This window comes from Corticium candelabrum, chromosome 5, assembly GCF_963422355.1.
Source record: "Corticium candelabrum chromosome 5, ooCorCand1.1, whole genome shotgun sequence".
Taxonomy (NCBI): domain Eukaryota; kingdom Metazoa; phylum Porifera; class Homoscleromorpha; order Homosclerophorida; family Plakinidae; genus Corticium; species Corticium candelabrum.
The window spans coordinates 3,558,206-3,575,375 of NC_085089.1; the positions used below are offsets into that span (position 1 = coordinate 3,558,206).

At 37.8% G+C, this 17,170-nt stretch overlaps 1 protein-coding gene across 1 annotated transcript; it reads left to right on the forward strand.

Annotated features, from left to right (window-relative positions):
* The first annotated feature begins 306 nt into the window (after window positions 1–306).
* On the forward strand, window positions 307–17,140 carry LOC134179561 (E3 ubiquitin-protein ligase FANCL-like). Its single transcript, XM_062646497.1, has 18 exons — window positions 307–488; window positions 1,548–1,570; window positions 1,638–1,696; window positions 1,845–1,909; window positions 1,969–2,029; window positions 2,102–2,158; window positions 5,346–5,443; window positions 5,494–5,541; window positions 13,610–13,658; window positions 13,729–13,800; window positions 13,856–13,894; window positions 13,947–14,061; window positions 14,728–14,811; window positions 14,870–14,915; window positions 14,977–15,067; window positions 15,846–15,962; window positions 16,028–16,099; window positions 16,828–17,140. The coding sequence occupies exons 1-18, from the start codon at window positions 307–309 to the stop codon at window positions 16,852–16,854; spliced, it is 1,305 nt and encodes a 434-aa protein (XP_062502481.1). The 3' UTR covers window positions 16,855–17,140.
* Window positions 17,141–17,170: the final 30 nt, after the last annotated feature.

Consider the following 17,170-nt stretch of genomic DNA (forward strand, 5'->3'; position numbering starts at 1 on the left):
GGCAGCTGCGTTTGCCAGTTGTTAACTGCTCTTAAATACAGGTGACATTGTATCAACAAAATTCCACCTTGGTCACCTTTGGAAGACAACTATATGTCTATATAGCATTAGGGAAGGAATCTCTTCTGTTGAGTTTTACAGTGATCTACAGGGCATTGGGGTTGAACCCGATTGTAAGTAGAAAAATAGCTGTAATACTGAATTTACAACTTCAATCTGTGCTCAAAGCATGACACCCAATATTTTGCAGTCAGGATCAATATTAACCTTTGTTATAACAAACTCACAATATCACAGGATTACTTCATGGGCAGCAAGGAAACTGCAGTAAGTGATCTGACTACTGTCATGGAATATATCGGGAATAGTCTGTCAACAGGAGATGCAACATTTACTGCTGCTGTGTCACAGATTTTGCCGACAATACAAGAAAATGACAGAAATTCACATGCAGAGAATCCAGACATGCAAGTTACAGCAAGCCACAAGTTATAGCTGCCTTCTTGAATTTTTGGGAAGGATGAATCAATACTAAAAGCACTCGAAAGCACATCTAAGTTCAGCCTACAGCAATGAGTTGACGGAGCAAAAAGCAACAAGGATAGGGGAGTTTGCCCCACACCATTAGCAAAAAACTTTTATTGTTCTTACTCATTGTAATCTAAGTAACTGAGAGATAGAATCAGTATGTTATGCCAGAACAAAAGATTAAAGCCAAACGAATTTATGGAGTACAGGAAAGTGTAGATGATTGTGGTCAGAATCCTCGCTGATGAAATACCTACGTACATGTACCTATACATGTCACATGTTGTGTACAGTCCTTGTAGCTGTTGTGAACAGTGGAGTATATTTATCTCATTCTAGCCTAGTTCCTCTTATGCCTCTGCTTGCGTAACCGTAAACAACATTAATGCTCCATCAAATGGTGTAGTTTTATTTCATTTTAACTATTATATTGTTGGGTTTGCTCTGACTTCAAACAGATTGTGTCTTGTATAGTCTCACAGATTTTTGAAAACAGGACATTGTAGCAATATGATTGATACTTACAGATCAACTGGTGGTTTTGAAATACTTTGTAACAACAATTTATGGGTTCAAATGATCTAAAATGTATTCCATTCCAGTAATGCTACATGCACGCAGCACATACATTGACAACAGATCAATAATTATTTCTGTCACCACCGTACTACACGTGATTCTGTCAGGTTGCTCAGTCATAAGTAATGTAGTTTTGACTTACGACTTTCCTCTCATACAGCCCAGTTTACAGAGGAAACTGAACAGAAGTGCTATAGAAGATAAAATTGCTTCAGAGAGTCGTCTGGGCATGAGTTAATCTCATTATCTGGATTATATGGGATGTAGTGGAATTCAGGTTTTGGCAACTGGGCCCACAAAAAAATCACTCTAAATGTCTGTAATAAGATTAACATCAATATGAACTCAATATTAATATTAATTAGGCAGAAAGAAAAATTGAACTTTGGATCTGCACGTATCTTGTATATGATTGTTATCATAATTTTTGTTTTTAATAGCCATTACAGTCAGTTAACAAATAGTGAGATTTCTATACATTTTAGTTTCTCTACATTCTTGAACATGTTATATTTGTGGCTTGTCATCAGATGAGTTGTTTTCGGAAACTGTCTTTGGTGTATTGAGTAATACAATAGGTCTGGAATTGGTAGTTTCTAAGATATGCAAACAATTATCATTCTTATTAGATTGCGTGTATGTTTAGAAGTTCTGAACATTTGTGAAATTCCATAATGAAATATTTTTGGCTGATTGATGTACAAGTGTCAGTATTTCTGTCTATTTTTATGGTATAGGGATCAGACTTTAAGATTAAACTTCAGAGATCGTTAGAAGCCACGCAGTCTTGCAAACATTGCAGGTTTATTGTATATTCCCAAAGTGTGCTCTTGTACTCTGATGTTGATTGATGTATTGTAGGATACATGTAGACTGGCGATTACGATGTATTTTCAGAGGATGTGAAACTGTCTTGTGCCAGGTTGCTGTCAGATGCACATGCTGGAAGTGACAATTGATGACCATGTCATTTCCTGTTTTTCTGTGATTTTAGGCATTAGAGCAGTGCTCAAGTTTGTCTTCTTTCTTGCTTGAATTCAAGTCTTTGACTGTATGTGTGTGTCACTTGTATATGGTTTTTGTATATACAGTATAGCCTTTGATATATGACTCTTTCTTAGCAAGACACAGAGTGGAAGGTTAGACACGTATGGTATTATTCCGCCTAGAAGGGCAAGGGCTCTTATTAGAACATTTTGTACAATGTGCCTTCGTTCAGTGTGGTTAGGGAATAGGGTAGAAGCCATGGAATTCTCTGGAGGATTATAGACAAATGGAGACATCACTGATAGGTACAGTGCAGCATTTCTAACTGATGCACAGAGTAGTTGTCACTGAAAGTTTATTTGTGTTGGAAGCAACCAAATCAGAATCAGAAATATGGCTATCAGTGATGTCTTCTTGTGTTTGCAATCCTCCAGGAATTCCACAGCTTCTACAGTACAACTTCAATTATCTGGACCTCGATTATCCAAACCTTTGATTATCCGGACAAATTCTGTGTCCCCCGACTTTTTGCATTCCCGGATAATGCGCTCCCAGATAAAAGCACTATAGTTTATTTCACTTTGTACTAATATGATGTAGGCACAGCTTTTCACAAATGAGCAAATACGTAACAGAACGTAATAATCTAATAAATAGGCAGCTGTTGATGACTCTTCTAATCACATTAATGTACAGCAAGTGTGGAAACAGTGTGGTCTTGCACATTGGAGGAAAATATCTTTTGATTATCCAGTCACTCGATTATCCGGACTTAGAACCTGTCTCTGGAGAAGTCCGGATAATTGAGGTTGTACTGTAACCTATTCCCTTACCACACTGTACAAAGGTACACAGTACCAATGTTCTAATAAGAACCCTTACCCTTCTAGGCGGGGTAATACAGTAGACGAAGGCGGATATGGGGAGCTTGGAGTCTCAACCTTACTTTAGAATTAGTCTCCACCTGGGAGTTAATTTAAGTTTACTGCATTGATGGAAAATGTCCTATACATTTTGAACATCACCTAGTCAAGGCACTGATTGGCAAGAAGGCTCAAATAATACAGTCTAACTTTACAAACAGTTTTTTGTGAAGGTTTCTTTAGAAGTTGAATGATCTCTATGTTCTGGTTAGTTAATACTATACACACCTATTTTTCTTAAAGCCCACTGCACTCTTTTACTATAGGAGTATGTGTGCAGACGCAACTAATTTGTACACAGTAAACATTACAGACTATACTTGTTTTTTTAATGTTTGGATCAAGATGTAATAACATTTTTACTGACTTTTACACCCTTTTAACTTGATAGAGTTGCACCGACATCGAATCGGTTATCGGTTATCTGCCAATATAGGCATATTGATAAATATTGGAATCTGTAAATCTTGCGTAGGTGTGCATGATGAATGGTGTGTGCATAGTCAGTCCATTAGAGCCATGTGAGTTGCATGCATGTTGGTGAAGAAACAGAAATCCCCTATTGTGAACAATTTGAGGTGGCTGCATGAGGACACAAGATTTGCATGCTGCAAGGCTTGTAAAACGTGAACATTAATGATTATCTAATAATGTAAATATATCAGATATCAGTATTGGTTATCGGGATCGGTTTTCTTTGCTTTGATATCAAATACCCTTATCGGTGCAACTCTATTGTAGGGTTGTTTCTTTATGTGGACTAGGTCTATTGCATTATTTTTAACAGTTAATGTAGTCAGTGAAGTACTTACCAGTTGATGTAGTCAATGGGTACTGTTGTCATAAAATTTATAACAGTTGATAACAACTATAATGTTAACAAAATTTATGTCTGCTTTCAATTATGTTGCATCTGTCATATGGGTGCATTCTTTATTTTCTGAAATTGTATTTTTGGATGTCAACGTGCTTCATCATGCAATGACATGCTTGAGCACACTACATCTCATTAGCTATTTTCTGTGTTTCATTGTATTTTTTAATACACGTAAAATTTTATGTATTGATATAATTTTTGATATGTATTGATGACTACTGTAGACCTGTTTTCATTTAGCACTAGCTGCTGGCAAGAATTTTAAAATGTCATGTTCTGTTCTCTTGCTGGTTTTCCAGTCCAGTCTTTAAATTAAGTGTGAAAATAGAATAAGCATCACACTTGCATGCTTGATTTACTGTCAACTGAAAGTCTAAGTCTTGATATTTCCAGTATCTTTCAACACTGGTATACTGGCAGCAGTCTACTTTGGCTAATTGATTGCTTTAATTAATCTTTTGCAATAGCCTCAACACTAGGCCTTCCATTGCTTTCGGTGGTCCTTCCACGCGAGGATAGCAACGGGCAGTATCACGTGATGTTGTCTCCTTAAACATTGAGACAACATCATGTGATACTGCCCCATTGCTCTCCTTGCTTGGAAGGACCACCGAAAGCGAAGGAAGGCCTAGTGTTGAGGCTACTTTTGCAAGGCAGCTCAGAAGACTGAAGAAACGACTTTTCTTTAATCAATCTTCTTCTTCTTGAGCATAATTAAGGTACTTGTCTTTGTTGTGTAAAGTTTGGGACTCAGAACTTCTGCCATTTGTGTGCTCACTTGCATATCATTTAGTTTGCTTAGCTCTCTTTTGAACATTTTACCATATATTGCAATAATTTATCTACTTTCTTTTGGCCTGAGTTGACTTTAATTCATGTGATGAATTTTTTCAGTCAGTTTGTACTTGTTGATGTCAGACTTTTTTGTGCCCAGCAAAGCAGCTCAACATCTTCAAGTACAAGACAACATTGATTATCCGGACTTTTTTGGTAGAAGCTACATTGTCTGGACAATCGAAAGTCCAGATAAATAGAAGAATGGTGTGGTGGAATGGCGGTTTGTGGGCAGAAATAAATTTTTCTGGATTATCGAAATTCTGGATAATTGGTATCCACATAATCAGGGTTGTACTGTACAATTAATAACAGAGACAATTGTTGTTTATCTAAGCGTGTCGACAGTAACTGTCAAGTTTGCATGTTCTGGTATAGAGTTTTGTGTAGTTATGCATTGAGTGTTTTTGGAGGTTGAAACATTAATACAATTAATAAATGTGGTCTAAGCTTCTCAGTTCTTAATACTCTGATAAGGAGAGAATATTCAATCTCAACAGTAGGTCTTAATTGGCAAATGTGAGTGGTAATGAAGGGTTTTTAAGAGCAGTTTGAAATGAACATTTGTCATTAGTTGTATTTGCATGATTACTGCTAATGTATTGTAATTCTACTAGGAAAAACTAGTGATGTCATGCAAGTCTCTTGAAAATCCAATGGACATTGCTGCTCATGAAGAAATTGCAGCTACCATGAGTAATTTAGGATGGGACAAGTGAGCGGCGACACTTATTTTTGAAATGTTTTTCTAATGATTCTGTTTAGGGTACACTATATCAGCAACAATTTTGATCTTGTCCAGTTGATATCAAGGTTAATTTGTCAGATTTAAAATGATTTTACACAATTAATAAATCCTCTTAGATAACTATCATTTTCTATTTTTGATCTAGACTATATATGAGCATATATCATATTTCTCCAAATAAATTTTTTTACTTGATTAATTTCTCACTTGTATAATTTCTTACCTCTGGGCACCTTGACAGTATGTCGGTGCTCTGTTGCAGTTAGTGTCTCAGAACTGTAACAAAAAGCAATGTTTTTACTTACCAGTATTTTATATGCTATGAAACAAAAATCTCTTCTCTGTAATTATCCTTATTTATTTACTGATACCTGAAAATATTAATTTACTAGGGAATTATTCTGAGAAACATTGTATGTGAGTATTTGATGTCAAGTTTGTTCATTGTGTACCGGGAATTTTCGAAACAGCGTCCAGCTAAATGACTGGGCAATCATTTGGAAAGTGTTCTCATTTACAGCCTATGGGCCGCTAATGAGAATCAAGATTGTGGTGCGTGATTTGATGTTGCCAAAAGTTGGTCGATATTCTGAGGCTACATTAGTAATATGCGTTACTATACTACAGTGTAAGGTTTGGCAACCAGACAGCAGTCTTACACTGTGGATTAGAGAAGGAACCTCTATAGAGAATCGCCTGACAAGAAGTGTAGGAGGGCAGTCAGGTCTGGTCACGCTCTAAGTTTATATTAAAGACTCAGTATGCAGGATGTATGTTACAAGATGGGCCTCACACTTGCGTACTCTCTGGTACTCAAGTCAACCTGCCAATTTTCAGAGTTTCTTATGAACTGCCCGGGTGCTTATTAAGATCGGATTTTCATTTATAAAATTCTCATTTTCAATATTGCTGGCCTGTGTGCTGGTTTGGAAATTTCCAGTTATTAGCTATTCTAAGCTGCTTTAGTAATCACATACTAAAATGACCATACTACAGTTTAGTACTTGCTAAAATTTTGAAGAAAATTTGTTGTGGCAAAGAATTGGGCAGAGTTGCCTGTGGAAAAATACATTATCAATAGAATCTTTGACTTCTGAAATCTGATATAACAATGATGAAGAAAAGAACTCGGGTGATCTTTTGGCAAGGTGAACTCCGTTTGGTAAACGAAGAATGGACACGTATTATAGAAATGATCCTAGTGAGTACAGTCTTTTATTAGAAATTAGCTACTATATTTCTTTGAATAGTGGCCGCCCTCGAATAGAAGCTGTCCTTGTTTGGTAGTTGCAGCTGAAGAGACTTGTTGAAAAGAGGTCGCCCTTGAATTGAGTCTGCACTAGTCTGCAAAGTTATTGGGCACGCCCATATCACATGCTTTTGATTCTTCAGCGTCAATCTCATCGTATACGCGCACTTGTCTATTAATTATAACATAATAGTCGTGGCATTTACAGCTAAACCTGCTGAGGTTGGCACCTTCAAACGTGTCCAATTATGTCAACAGAAACAAATGTGACCTTCAAGTATCAACGTGTCACGGTGTGAAGTGGGGACTTAGAAATAGAGACCGCCCTCATTTAGACACTGTAATTTCGTATCCTTGTTAAAGATAGAGACCATGGCCACTATTCCAATATATACAGTATCTGTCTTTAGAATTTTGAAGTTGGTGTTAACTATAGAATCTATATGAAGTGTGTTTATATGTATATATAGTTACCGTTAAACTGTAAGTAATAGTGCAGTGTTGAATTTATATGATATTGTATTATTAGATACTGTACACCTTGAAATTTTGGCAATGGATATAATTTGGTTATTTGGTGATGGACGAGAGAATCACCAAAATTAAGATTCATCAATTTGTCAGACATTCATTGAGCATGTGCATATCTGTTGCCACAAAATTTGGCACAATTAAATCTACACATCACCACCGCAGCGTATCAATCATGGCTATTGCCAGTCTCTTTCTTACTGGTTATATTTATGAAGTTTAAAACTGTATCTGTGGTTATCATATTTACCACAACATTTGGAGTCTTTCTGCTGGTAATTTTTTTCATGAACTTCACTTAGTTGGGTTGCATCCATCTTCACATGCATGCAGTACCTGCATTGGATGCCAGGTGTACAGTTTAGAAGAACGGAATACAGTATGTATATTTGGTGACATCATATGTTGATGGAACTCATAATACATATGCTGACGAGACTAATATTTGCCAAATATGAAAGGCATTTTGGACCATTTTGCCAAAGATTTTATTGTTGTCAAAATTTTCTGGTTTATTGGTCAAACGAAAGTTTTTTATTTTATACTAAAGTAGCCAAACTTAGCTACACACTTTGTACGCTACAGTAAATGACCGAATTAAGTCCCTAAAGATTAGAATGCATATAATATAATTTACGTTAAAGTACATGGTGAAGAGACGCTTTCACAATTTTATTTCTATATGGGTAGGATTGACTTTAGTAATGGATATGAGAGGTAACAAGCAGTGTAGAATAATGCAGATATGACATTATTGACCATGTGCAGTTACTTTATAAAGTATTAACTCTATCGGTTTTCTATCTAGAGAGTTTCCTGCTGTAGAATTATCAGGCAGAGTGGTTTGTTGTGAGGTCCTGTTTGGTTTAACTTGTTATTGTCTACTTTATCACTTATAGCAGTGATTGAGGTGGGCAATTAACTGTTTGAACAAAAAATATGTGCCATATTTTTTAAAGTAATTTTTCCACATGTGAAATTCTCTATTTGTATGTTATGCCAAGTTTGGTTGTCCAGTTACACCTTTAACGTCTTTTAAGTACGCCATTCACTAAGTCAAGTAACTTTTACAAAGTGTCTTTTCTGATGGCTCATCGCTGAATAAACACATGAGAATAATTTAATAGATTTTAGGGTTTAGAAAATTTTTTTTAATTACAAACAATGATGAATGTTGGGAAAAAGCAGAAGACATGGTGTTCCATGTTTGTGCTCCTCTACACACAAAGTCTTTCAAACATTCAGTTTGAGATCTTGAATTACATTATTCTCATCAGAAGTTATCCCGCTTCTTTGTTAGATTGTACACTGCTTTGAAGTGAGGGAGGTGCTAGTTTCATAATCTTAAAACATGTTTGCTTCTTGATAATCTTCTCTTACTTGTAAATGTCTTCACTGTAAATTCCCAATTAAAATCACTTTGAATTTGGTGTGTGTGTGTGTGTGTGCGCGTGCGCACACACACGTGCTGGCTCACTTTAATGTTCAACTCTATTTGGAGCAGTGAGAGCGTCCCCTTGGATTGAAGTGTAACCGTTCTGAGTGTGACAGCTACAGAGGCATTACCCTTCCATCTTAGTTTTTACTCGTGCTATATTGAACAGGATCAGAACAACAAGCCGAGGTTCTCTTGTGCAAGAACCATTGTGGTTTCCGCAAGGGTAGAGGGTGCACTGACTAACTCTTTTCTCTCAGGGTGTTGATGGAAAAAGCTAGGGAGTATCATCGTCCTTTTACATCTAGTTTGTTGATCTTTGCAAGGATTACGATTCAGTCAATGGAGCAGCTCTTTGGTCTGGACTTCAGTACTGTTACCATCTGCCATCTAAGTTACTTAATATCATTGAAGCATTGCACAACAACACGTCTGCTGCTGTAAGGACCTATGGTAAAGTCTCGGATGATTTCTCTTTGTGTATCCCTTGGTGTCAAGAAGGGTTGTGTACTTGCTCCAACCATATTGAACCTCTCTTTTGACATTGTGATTTGGGTTGCCATCGCTCACTGATTGCCAACCAGATGTTGGCTTGTGCTTGCCATACTTCTTGGATGCTGAGCTAGTGGGAAACTGGAAGAAGCTTACATCAGAGATGTCAGTGTCAGACCTTGAATATGCTGATGTTATGGCACTGATCTCTGATTCATATGAAATTCTCTTTGCCTTGCTGAAATCTATGGATTGCACTTGCCATCACATGGGGCTCACGATCAATTACAAGAAGACGAAGCTTTTAGCTGTATTACCTAAAGATCTTGCTCATCCTCCATCTGCCATTGTTCTTTGACCTGACTGTGATCCCATTGAGTGGTACCATCTTTTTGGTACCTTGGAAGGTTTGTCTTCAACAATTGCACTTTGGATGTTGAAATATCAGCATGGATCACCAAGAATCTCAGTCATACAGGTCACTTAACTGCATTTTTTGGCACCAGAGAATGATCAAACTTTCCACCAAGCTGAGCATCTTTGTCTCTGTAGTTCTTTCCTCTCTTTTGTAGTCTGGAAACAGCTGTAGGTTTGGAGCCTCAGGTACGTCGTCTGCAGAGATTCGTGATGCGATGACTTCGTTCCATCATTGGTGTGTTGTTATGGGAAGGGAAGAGAGACATCTCCATCAGACAGATCGCCCACCTGCAGAGAATCTCCACTATGGTGACCCAGAGGTGTCTTCAGCTATTGGTCACATCTTGCTCATGGATGAGTGTTGTCTACCAAGGAAGCTTGTACGTCATTCCAAGGAAGTTGCTCAGTTGGAGGTCAGAGACTGCAAAGGAATGATTTAGTGTGGAGAGATTTGAGGGATTGCAAACTTAAGATGGTTTGGAGGATACAAGCATGAGATCGAAATGTGTGGAGGAAGAAAATCTGGATCACCACACAAGAAGTGAATTTCAAGAAAAAAGAAAAGGAGAGACCGTTAGAATGGGCAGAAACGGCAATGCGAAACAAAGCAAACGACATCGAAGCTTGCTAGACATTGTGTGGTTTTGATGGTTGTGGCTCACTGCTGTAAATCATGCCGGCCTTGTAAACCATCAAAGGTAGAAACATAGTTCCTAACTGGCCATTGTCAGTATTGCCACTAAGCCTTCCTCCAACAAGGCCTCCACAACCACATGCTTGGTCTGAACCATTCCTTACTGGAACGAATTTCATTGAAGGGAAGTAAGGTGTGTGTGTGTGTGTGTGTGTGTGTGTGTGTGTGTGTGTGTGTGTGTATGTGTGTGTGTGTGTGTGTGTGTGTGTGTGTGTGTGTGTGTGTGTGTGTGTGTGTGAATGTGTGTGTGTGTGTGTGTGTGTGTGTGTGTGTGTGAATGTGTGTGTGTGTGTGTGTGTGTGTGTGTGTGTGTGTGTGTGTGTGTGTGTGTGTGGCTATGTCTTATTAAAACATGTTATGCTTCCTTTTCAGTGAAAAGGTCCAATCACTGATTAGCATTCACATTGGTTGTACCTAGCAACCACAGACAATGGTCAGACTGCCAATCATAACCACTAATGTTGATGAAAGGGTGTTTTGCCATCGCAATCTAATCCATGTTTGAAATTACTTAGGAATGTTGGAAATGAAGAATGGAAACTTATACCGCATTGACACTAGCAACTTCAGAACCGACCCAGACCAGATAGATTTCTTTAAGATTTACACTACTTTAGTAAAAATACTTGATAAAGGTCTCGTCTTAATGCCAATTTCTGTCATCTACATCAATTTCTACTGTACCTGGCATGGTTCTGAAGTCTCTAGTGTGAACGTAGCTTAATTCGACTGCAACGGTCAATTTGAAATGCGAAATTAATCATCGTATTTAGATCACGGCAATTTTGTTCAGGAGCTGAACCTAACATTGCATAATTAGGAGTGGCATCTACATATCTCCTGAATTTAATAAATTTTGGTACTTAACAATTGCAGGCTATTTTAGAGGTCATGTGAAACAACAGTCGCTTTGTATAATTTTAGGTAGATTTCACAGGTAGTGTGCTTGCAAAAATAGTGTTTAAACTCATTATACTTCACAACAAGTTGATTATTCTTTAGAGAGCTCTAACTGCAAAAGCAAGATTGAAGACAGCTTCAGTCACAAGTTTAAGGCTGATATCATTTGGCAGTAACTGAAACTGCGTCTTCACTCTTGCTTCCACAATTATGTTGTTACAAAGTATTACGAATTTAGACACCATTCAGGTTTTGAGCATGCTACTTGTAAAATCTTAAAATTATGGAAAGCAACTGCTCATGTGACCAAAATTTTGTAAGGTGTGTAATTGAAGTAACGAGATTTAGTGCATGTGGGACATAGCTGCCACTCCTATTTACGTTAAGATGCTAATTAATTATTATGATTCAGAAATGATTGATTTTGTGGTGGGTGTTGCAGATAGGTAAATTTCCATTGCTTATTTCCAGCAAGACCTGGTAATTGCAACATGAATTAAACTGTTCTGGTAAAACTCTCATAAACGTTGGTGGGTTGCAATTGGCTGGCTGTCCATTGTCTGTTGTTCCTAGGTACAACCACACGCAAATATTGCTTTGTGATTGGACTATTCACACACACACACACACACACACACACACACACACACACACACACACACACACACACACACACACACACACACACACACACACACACACACACACACACACACACACACACACACACACACATGCACACACACACACACACATGCACACGCACTTACACATGCACATGCACACGCACTTACACATGCGCACACACACACACACACACACACACACACACACACACACACACACACACACACACACACACACACTTGACTTGACTACAGCTGCCAGTGTCTGGCCACACCGCCCCATATATGGAGAGAGCTGAAAGACGAGGCAGTTACTGTCTGCACTTATGTCTCTGTATGTCCTTGAGCCACCGGAAACGTCTTCCACATGTGCAAGACAGGGGAAGTTGACTGCTGTCTTTTTCTGAACAGCGTTTGTCACGATGACAGTTATGCCATTGGAATCCTGACTTGGATTTGAAGCACCGTCCTCATTGGCTACAATGGCAGCAACAGCATGTTCTATCAGGCTCCGGTGTTCGACTTGAGGTACAATCAGTGGAGGCAAGTGATGATGTCCGGATCGATGATAGAGTCGATGATGATGACATAGTCAAAGAGGAAGAAGAAGAAGAAGGCACATTTAAACATTTATGTACTGCCAGGCCACCCCTACTTCTCAGTCATCGATGACACTTGTCACATTGCACTGCGCCTGGTTGTTCACACAGATGCAGTTGGCGTTCAATACACTTGTGTCGTTTCATACCGGAATGACTCCGAAAGGAGAGGCAACACGCAGCAGATGAAAATTATCGTTTAGTAGAGGTACGTGTAACTTCAGTCTGACACACACACACACACACACACACACACACACACACACACACACACACACACACACACACACACACACACACACACACACACACACACACACACACACACACACACACACACACACACACACACACGTACACACACACGTACACACATGCATGCTCGCATGTACACACCACACCACCATACAAACCAGAAGTGAATCAATGTCTTCTGAGTACCCTATATAGTATTTTCTTAGTTGGGTGTAATTGCGTAGTCTCATTTCTCATGGCATGAAAATGTGCGAATCAATCAATCAGATAATTCTCTTATCATTTAGGCACCTTGAAAGTATATTTGGCTCTCTTGAATATTTTCTGGTCTCAGTACTTCTACAACAATGGATTGCTTGCTTAAGAAGTTTCAAATCTTGTTGCATCATGATGTTTTGAGACGGTTATTGCATATGAACTTTGAGATGGATGTCTGATTTCAGAATGGCAGATCTAGAACATGTCAATAACCTTTTTGGATGCTAAAAAGCCAGTTGAATGTCGAATACTGAGCAGTAGCTTACAATGAGTACAATGGAGATGCATGAGCATCCTGTTATTAATTTTTGTGGTTATAAAAATACAGTGCTTGATCCTTACTTGCTAGTATTTCATGAACTATAAAAAATTAGTTTTCTCAAATAATTTTGTTCTAATTAATTTACTTATTAGCTGACACCTGGGATTAATTGTTTAGGGAATTATTGAAAGAAGTACAGTCAACTATAGAAATAGCATGTTTTGTGGAAACTGACTAACTCATGAGCACTTGAAGGTTTAGTATATTTCAACAACCTATACAAGTCAATCACTTGACCATATAACCTTGTCAAGTAATGGAAAGTGTAAGGAGAGATAGTGGAGATGAATAGAAAGTTTATTTAGAGTGGTTTTGCACTATTGGCATTTCTGACTCAATGTGTTCTAACCACCAGTGACCTAAGAGGAAGACAGCATGTTCTTACAATAAATATACCGAGTCAGGTAAACTGCATGATCATTTTCAAGACTCTTTAAGTAGGCAATTATGATTATATAGCTCTATTTTGTGTAGTATCCATGTTCACCACTTACGTATACTGCTGACCTTCCTATTCCATTGAGACCGAATGGCTCATCAAGCAAGGTTGTTGATTTGATGGTAGTTGGGTAAAGTAGATGCCGTTTTATGTATGTTTTAGATCAGTGCATTGCCTTTAGTGTATGATCAGTTTCAGGAGGTAACTTGGATTATGGAATTTACTTCACTGTATTTAGTTTGAATTTGCTTAGAAAGTTTCTCATTATCAAGACTTGTGGGACATGTTGGATGAGATAGATGAGAAGACTTGGGTACTAGAGCCTGAGTGGCCAACACGATCATCAGTCATGCGTCGTATTGCATTTGGTATGCATGCCCTTGCATTAAATGAGTAGTCAGCACAGGGCATAACGGCCACATTCAGTGGTAGCTAGTCATGTGACTGTAGTCAGCTGCTTTGGAATTGAATTAATTATGCAGTTGTAATCATGTGTAGTTTCTGTGCACTTTTACTTGTTAAAATGGGGTCAGGCATTGTGCCGGTATTATGGACCCCAATCAAATGGTTTGTGACAACGTATTGTACTTGCAACACTTGAAGTCTTTGTAATGTCATCTCTAGTCCATTCATTCATTTTGCAACCATGTCCATATGACTACCTAGATCCACTAGTGGTTATGGTGTCAATGTGCTCTGGCAATGGAAACCTACTGTCTGAGCACCAGTGGTAGAGATTGTTCTTAGGTTTGAAGCTTCTGCATGTGTGCTTCCTCTTACACAAGTAAATTATAAAATTTTTGGACTGTTAGCTATTTGTTAGAAACATAATAAAATAAACGAGTGCTATCAGATTGGAAAAGGATTATACTCTGTGCTTGTTTGTTTGTTTGTTTGTTTGTTTTTGTGTGTGACATGTTTACTTGTGAATACGTGTGCAGTTAGATTCTTATGTTTAGTGTGATTACCTTATTGTGATGGGGTTGAGTCGTCTGTCCACCCACTGTTAACCTGTTTAACTCTTGGTTTTAAAGGCAAGAGTGCATCTGTACAAATTGATTTGGATCCCCTTCATCCCAGGGCAATTCCAGAGTACCGGCTACTGGGGCCTGATCATGGTGAGACATTTTCTTATTGTCATATTACATTAGCTGTACTGATTTCTAATTTCTGTAGTAATAAACCCAATTAAGGAAAGCATCAGTTGCAACTTTGTTCTTTGGTATTGAGCAATGCATGTGCTTGTTGAAGCAGTGTTATCTTATTGCTTTGATTTTCCTCAGGAATTTAGAAAGATCGGTGCTGCGCAACTTGCAAGATTTGTTTGGAACAGAGTTTGTAAAACCACCCAGCAAAGATGGCAAGGATATTGAAGTATGAATTTTAGTGTGCCTGATTACGGTTACTGCAACCATTTGAACACTTAATGCAAAACAGCACATTTTTATAAGTACAAATGACTTCTAAACAGACTCATTTTATGGACAAATTGGCAATGTCAAGTAGCATCGTGTTTGATTTGAGCAATTTGTGTTTGTAATGAATGTTTGAATGTGTAATTACTACGCTATTTTGAATACACTCATTAGGTTGTATAAGCATTAATCACTTTAAACTTTTGCTTCCAGTAGGATGATGTTAAAATTACCGTTGAAAAGTAATAATGGTAAGTAGCCATCTTTCAATGATGGTTGCAAAACATGGCATTATATCTGCCTTTTGGCGATTTTCCAAATTTATTTACGAACAGCTTCTGGATGTTAGTTAGAGCAAGACTGTCTAGCCTTGTTATCTTAATGATTTCATTCTTTGTAGAGAAATTATGGGAACCATCTTTATCGATTGCTATGACAGAACCACACAACTTAAATAATACATATATTTATTTATTTATGGATTCCAATAGCAAAATTTGCTAACATGGAACCAAAATACAAACAAATACTTTTCTCAGTAAATCTCTTTGGTGAGATTTAGTGCATGTAATATGTACATACAGTTTCTAATTGACATGGATTAATAATTAAGACAATAAATGAGGTTTTAGTGTATTTGTGAAGACAAAAATGGATGTTGAGTGATGACATTTTGTTGAGTTGACAAATTGTACTTTTTGACATTTGATCATTATATTTGGCCATTTACTTGTTAGGGGTTTGGTTCAGAATGTGGAGTTTGCTATTCTTATCGACTTGATGGCAAAATTCCAGACAAAGCTTGTGACAATCCCCAGTGTTTACACCTTTATCATTCAACTTGTTTATATGAGGTACATGTATCGTATTTCTTGATTGTTACACGAAGAGTAGTAGTTATAGCATTGTGTCATTATAGTGGTTTCGTACACTTCGCTCTTGCCATCAGAGCTTTAGCACTTTGTTTGGAGAATGTTTATATTGCAGTCAGGTAAAAGTGCAACCTTTTTTATATTTACTCTTGAGACTATACCTAACGTAGTAGGTTTATTGGACAAAATGGTTGTTTTATTGTTTCTTTTGTCTAGCAATGTTTAGAGAATTAGATTTAGACTACCTTGGTGTTAGGTTTGAGTAATTATAGCAAGGTTTCTCCAGTGTGCATGGTCAGTCAGCTGATCAGGTTTTGAGAAGGCCACTGCTGCAAATGTAGTACATCAGAAAAAGGCTGCTGGTATCTACAACGCATGATTATCGAAAGGTGAAGTTGGAAAACTCTTCATAACTAACATGACGACCAAAACGGAAGACTTAAATGCAGTGCGTGCATGCGCGCGTGCGCACACACACACACACACACACACACACACACACACACACCAGTTGCGAGACTCTAAAACAGGATTTAAGGCAATCACCGTCTACTTTAAAGTCATGAGGACTACAATTCAACTGGATGTCAGATAACTGCTTATGCCAATGTGCATAATACAATCTCATGTCTAGTAGACTCATGGAGCAGTTTGTAGTGCATGCACATCCACATCCTTTGATTTACTTCAATTCATGTCATAGCAGAGGCTTGTCAAGTGTCTCAATGCTAACTTGGGATACTACTAACTCAATTCATTGCTTTGTTATGTACCGTTTTGTGACTAACCACATTGTCATAGTTCATATAAATGCTGCAACTTTGTTCACTGTTTTAATCTTTGACAGCAAATAACAATTCAGATGCCAAGCTGAAGACTAAACACTGAGAGCAGCTGTTGTGATCTTCATGAGATTTGGGGAAATGGTGACAAGATGCTGTGTTGTTGGATGTTATGAGCAAGACTGCTAACATTATCACAGTTGCCTCGTGCTGAAGTATTGACTTTTCAGTGAACAGGATAAATGATGACTTCTAGTAGGCATTAATTTGTGATGCAAGGAGTGTGATTTACCTATAATTATACTACCATTATTAGACAACTAGTAAATGAAATTGTGTCTTTACTCTTGCTGTTACAACAGTGAGCTCTCTGAAGAACCATTAACTTGGTGTTGTGGTGTGTGTGTG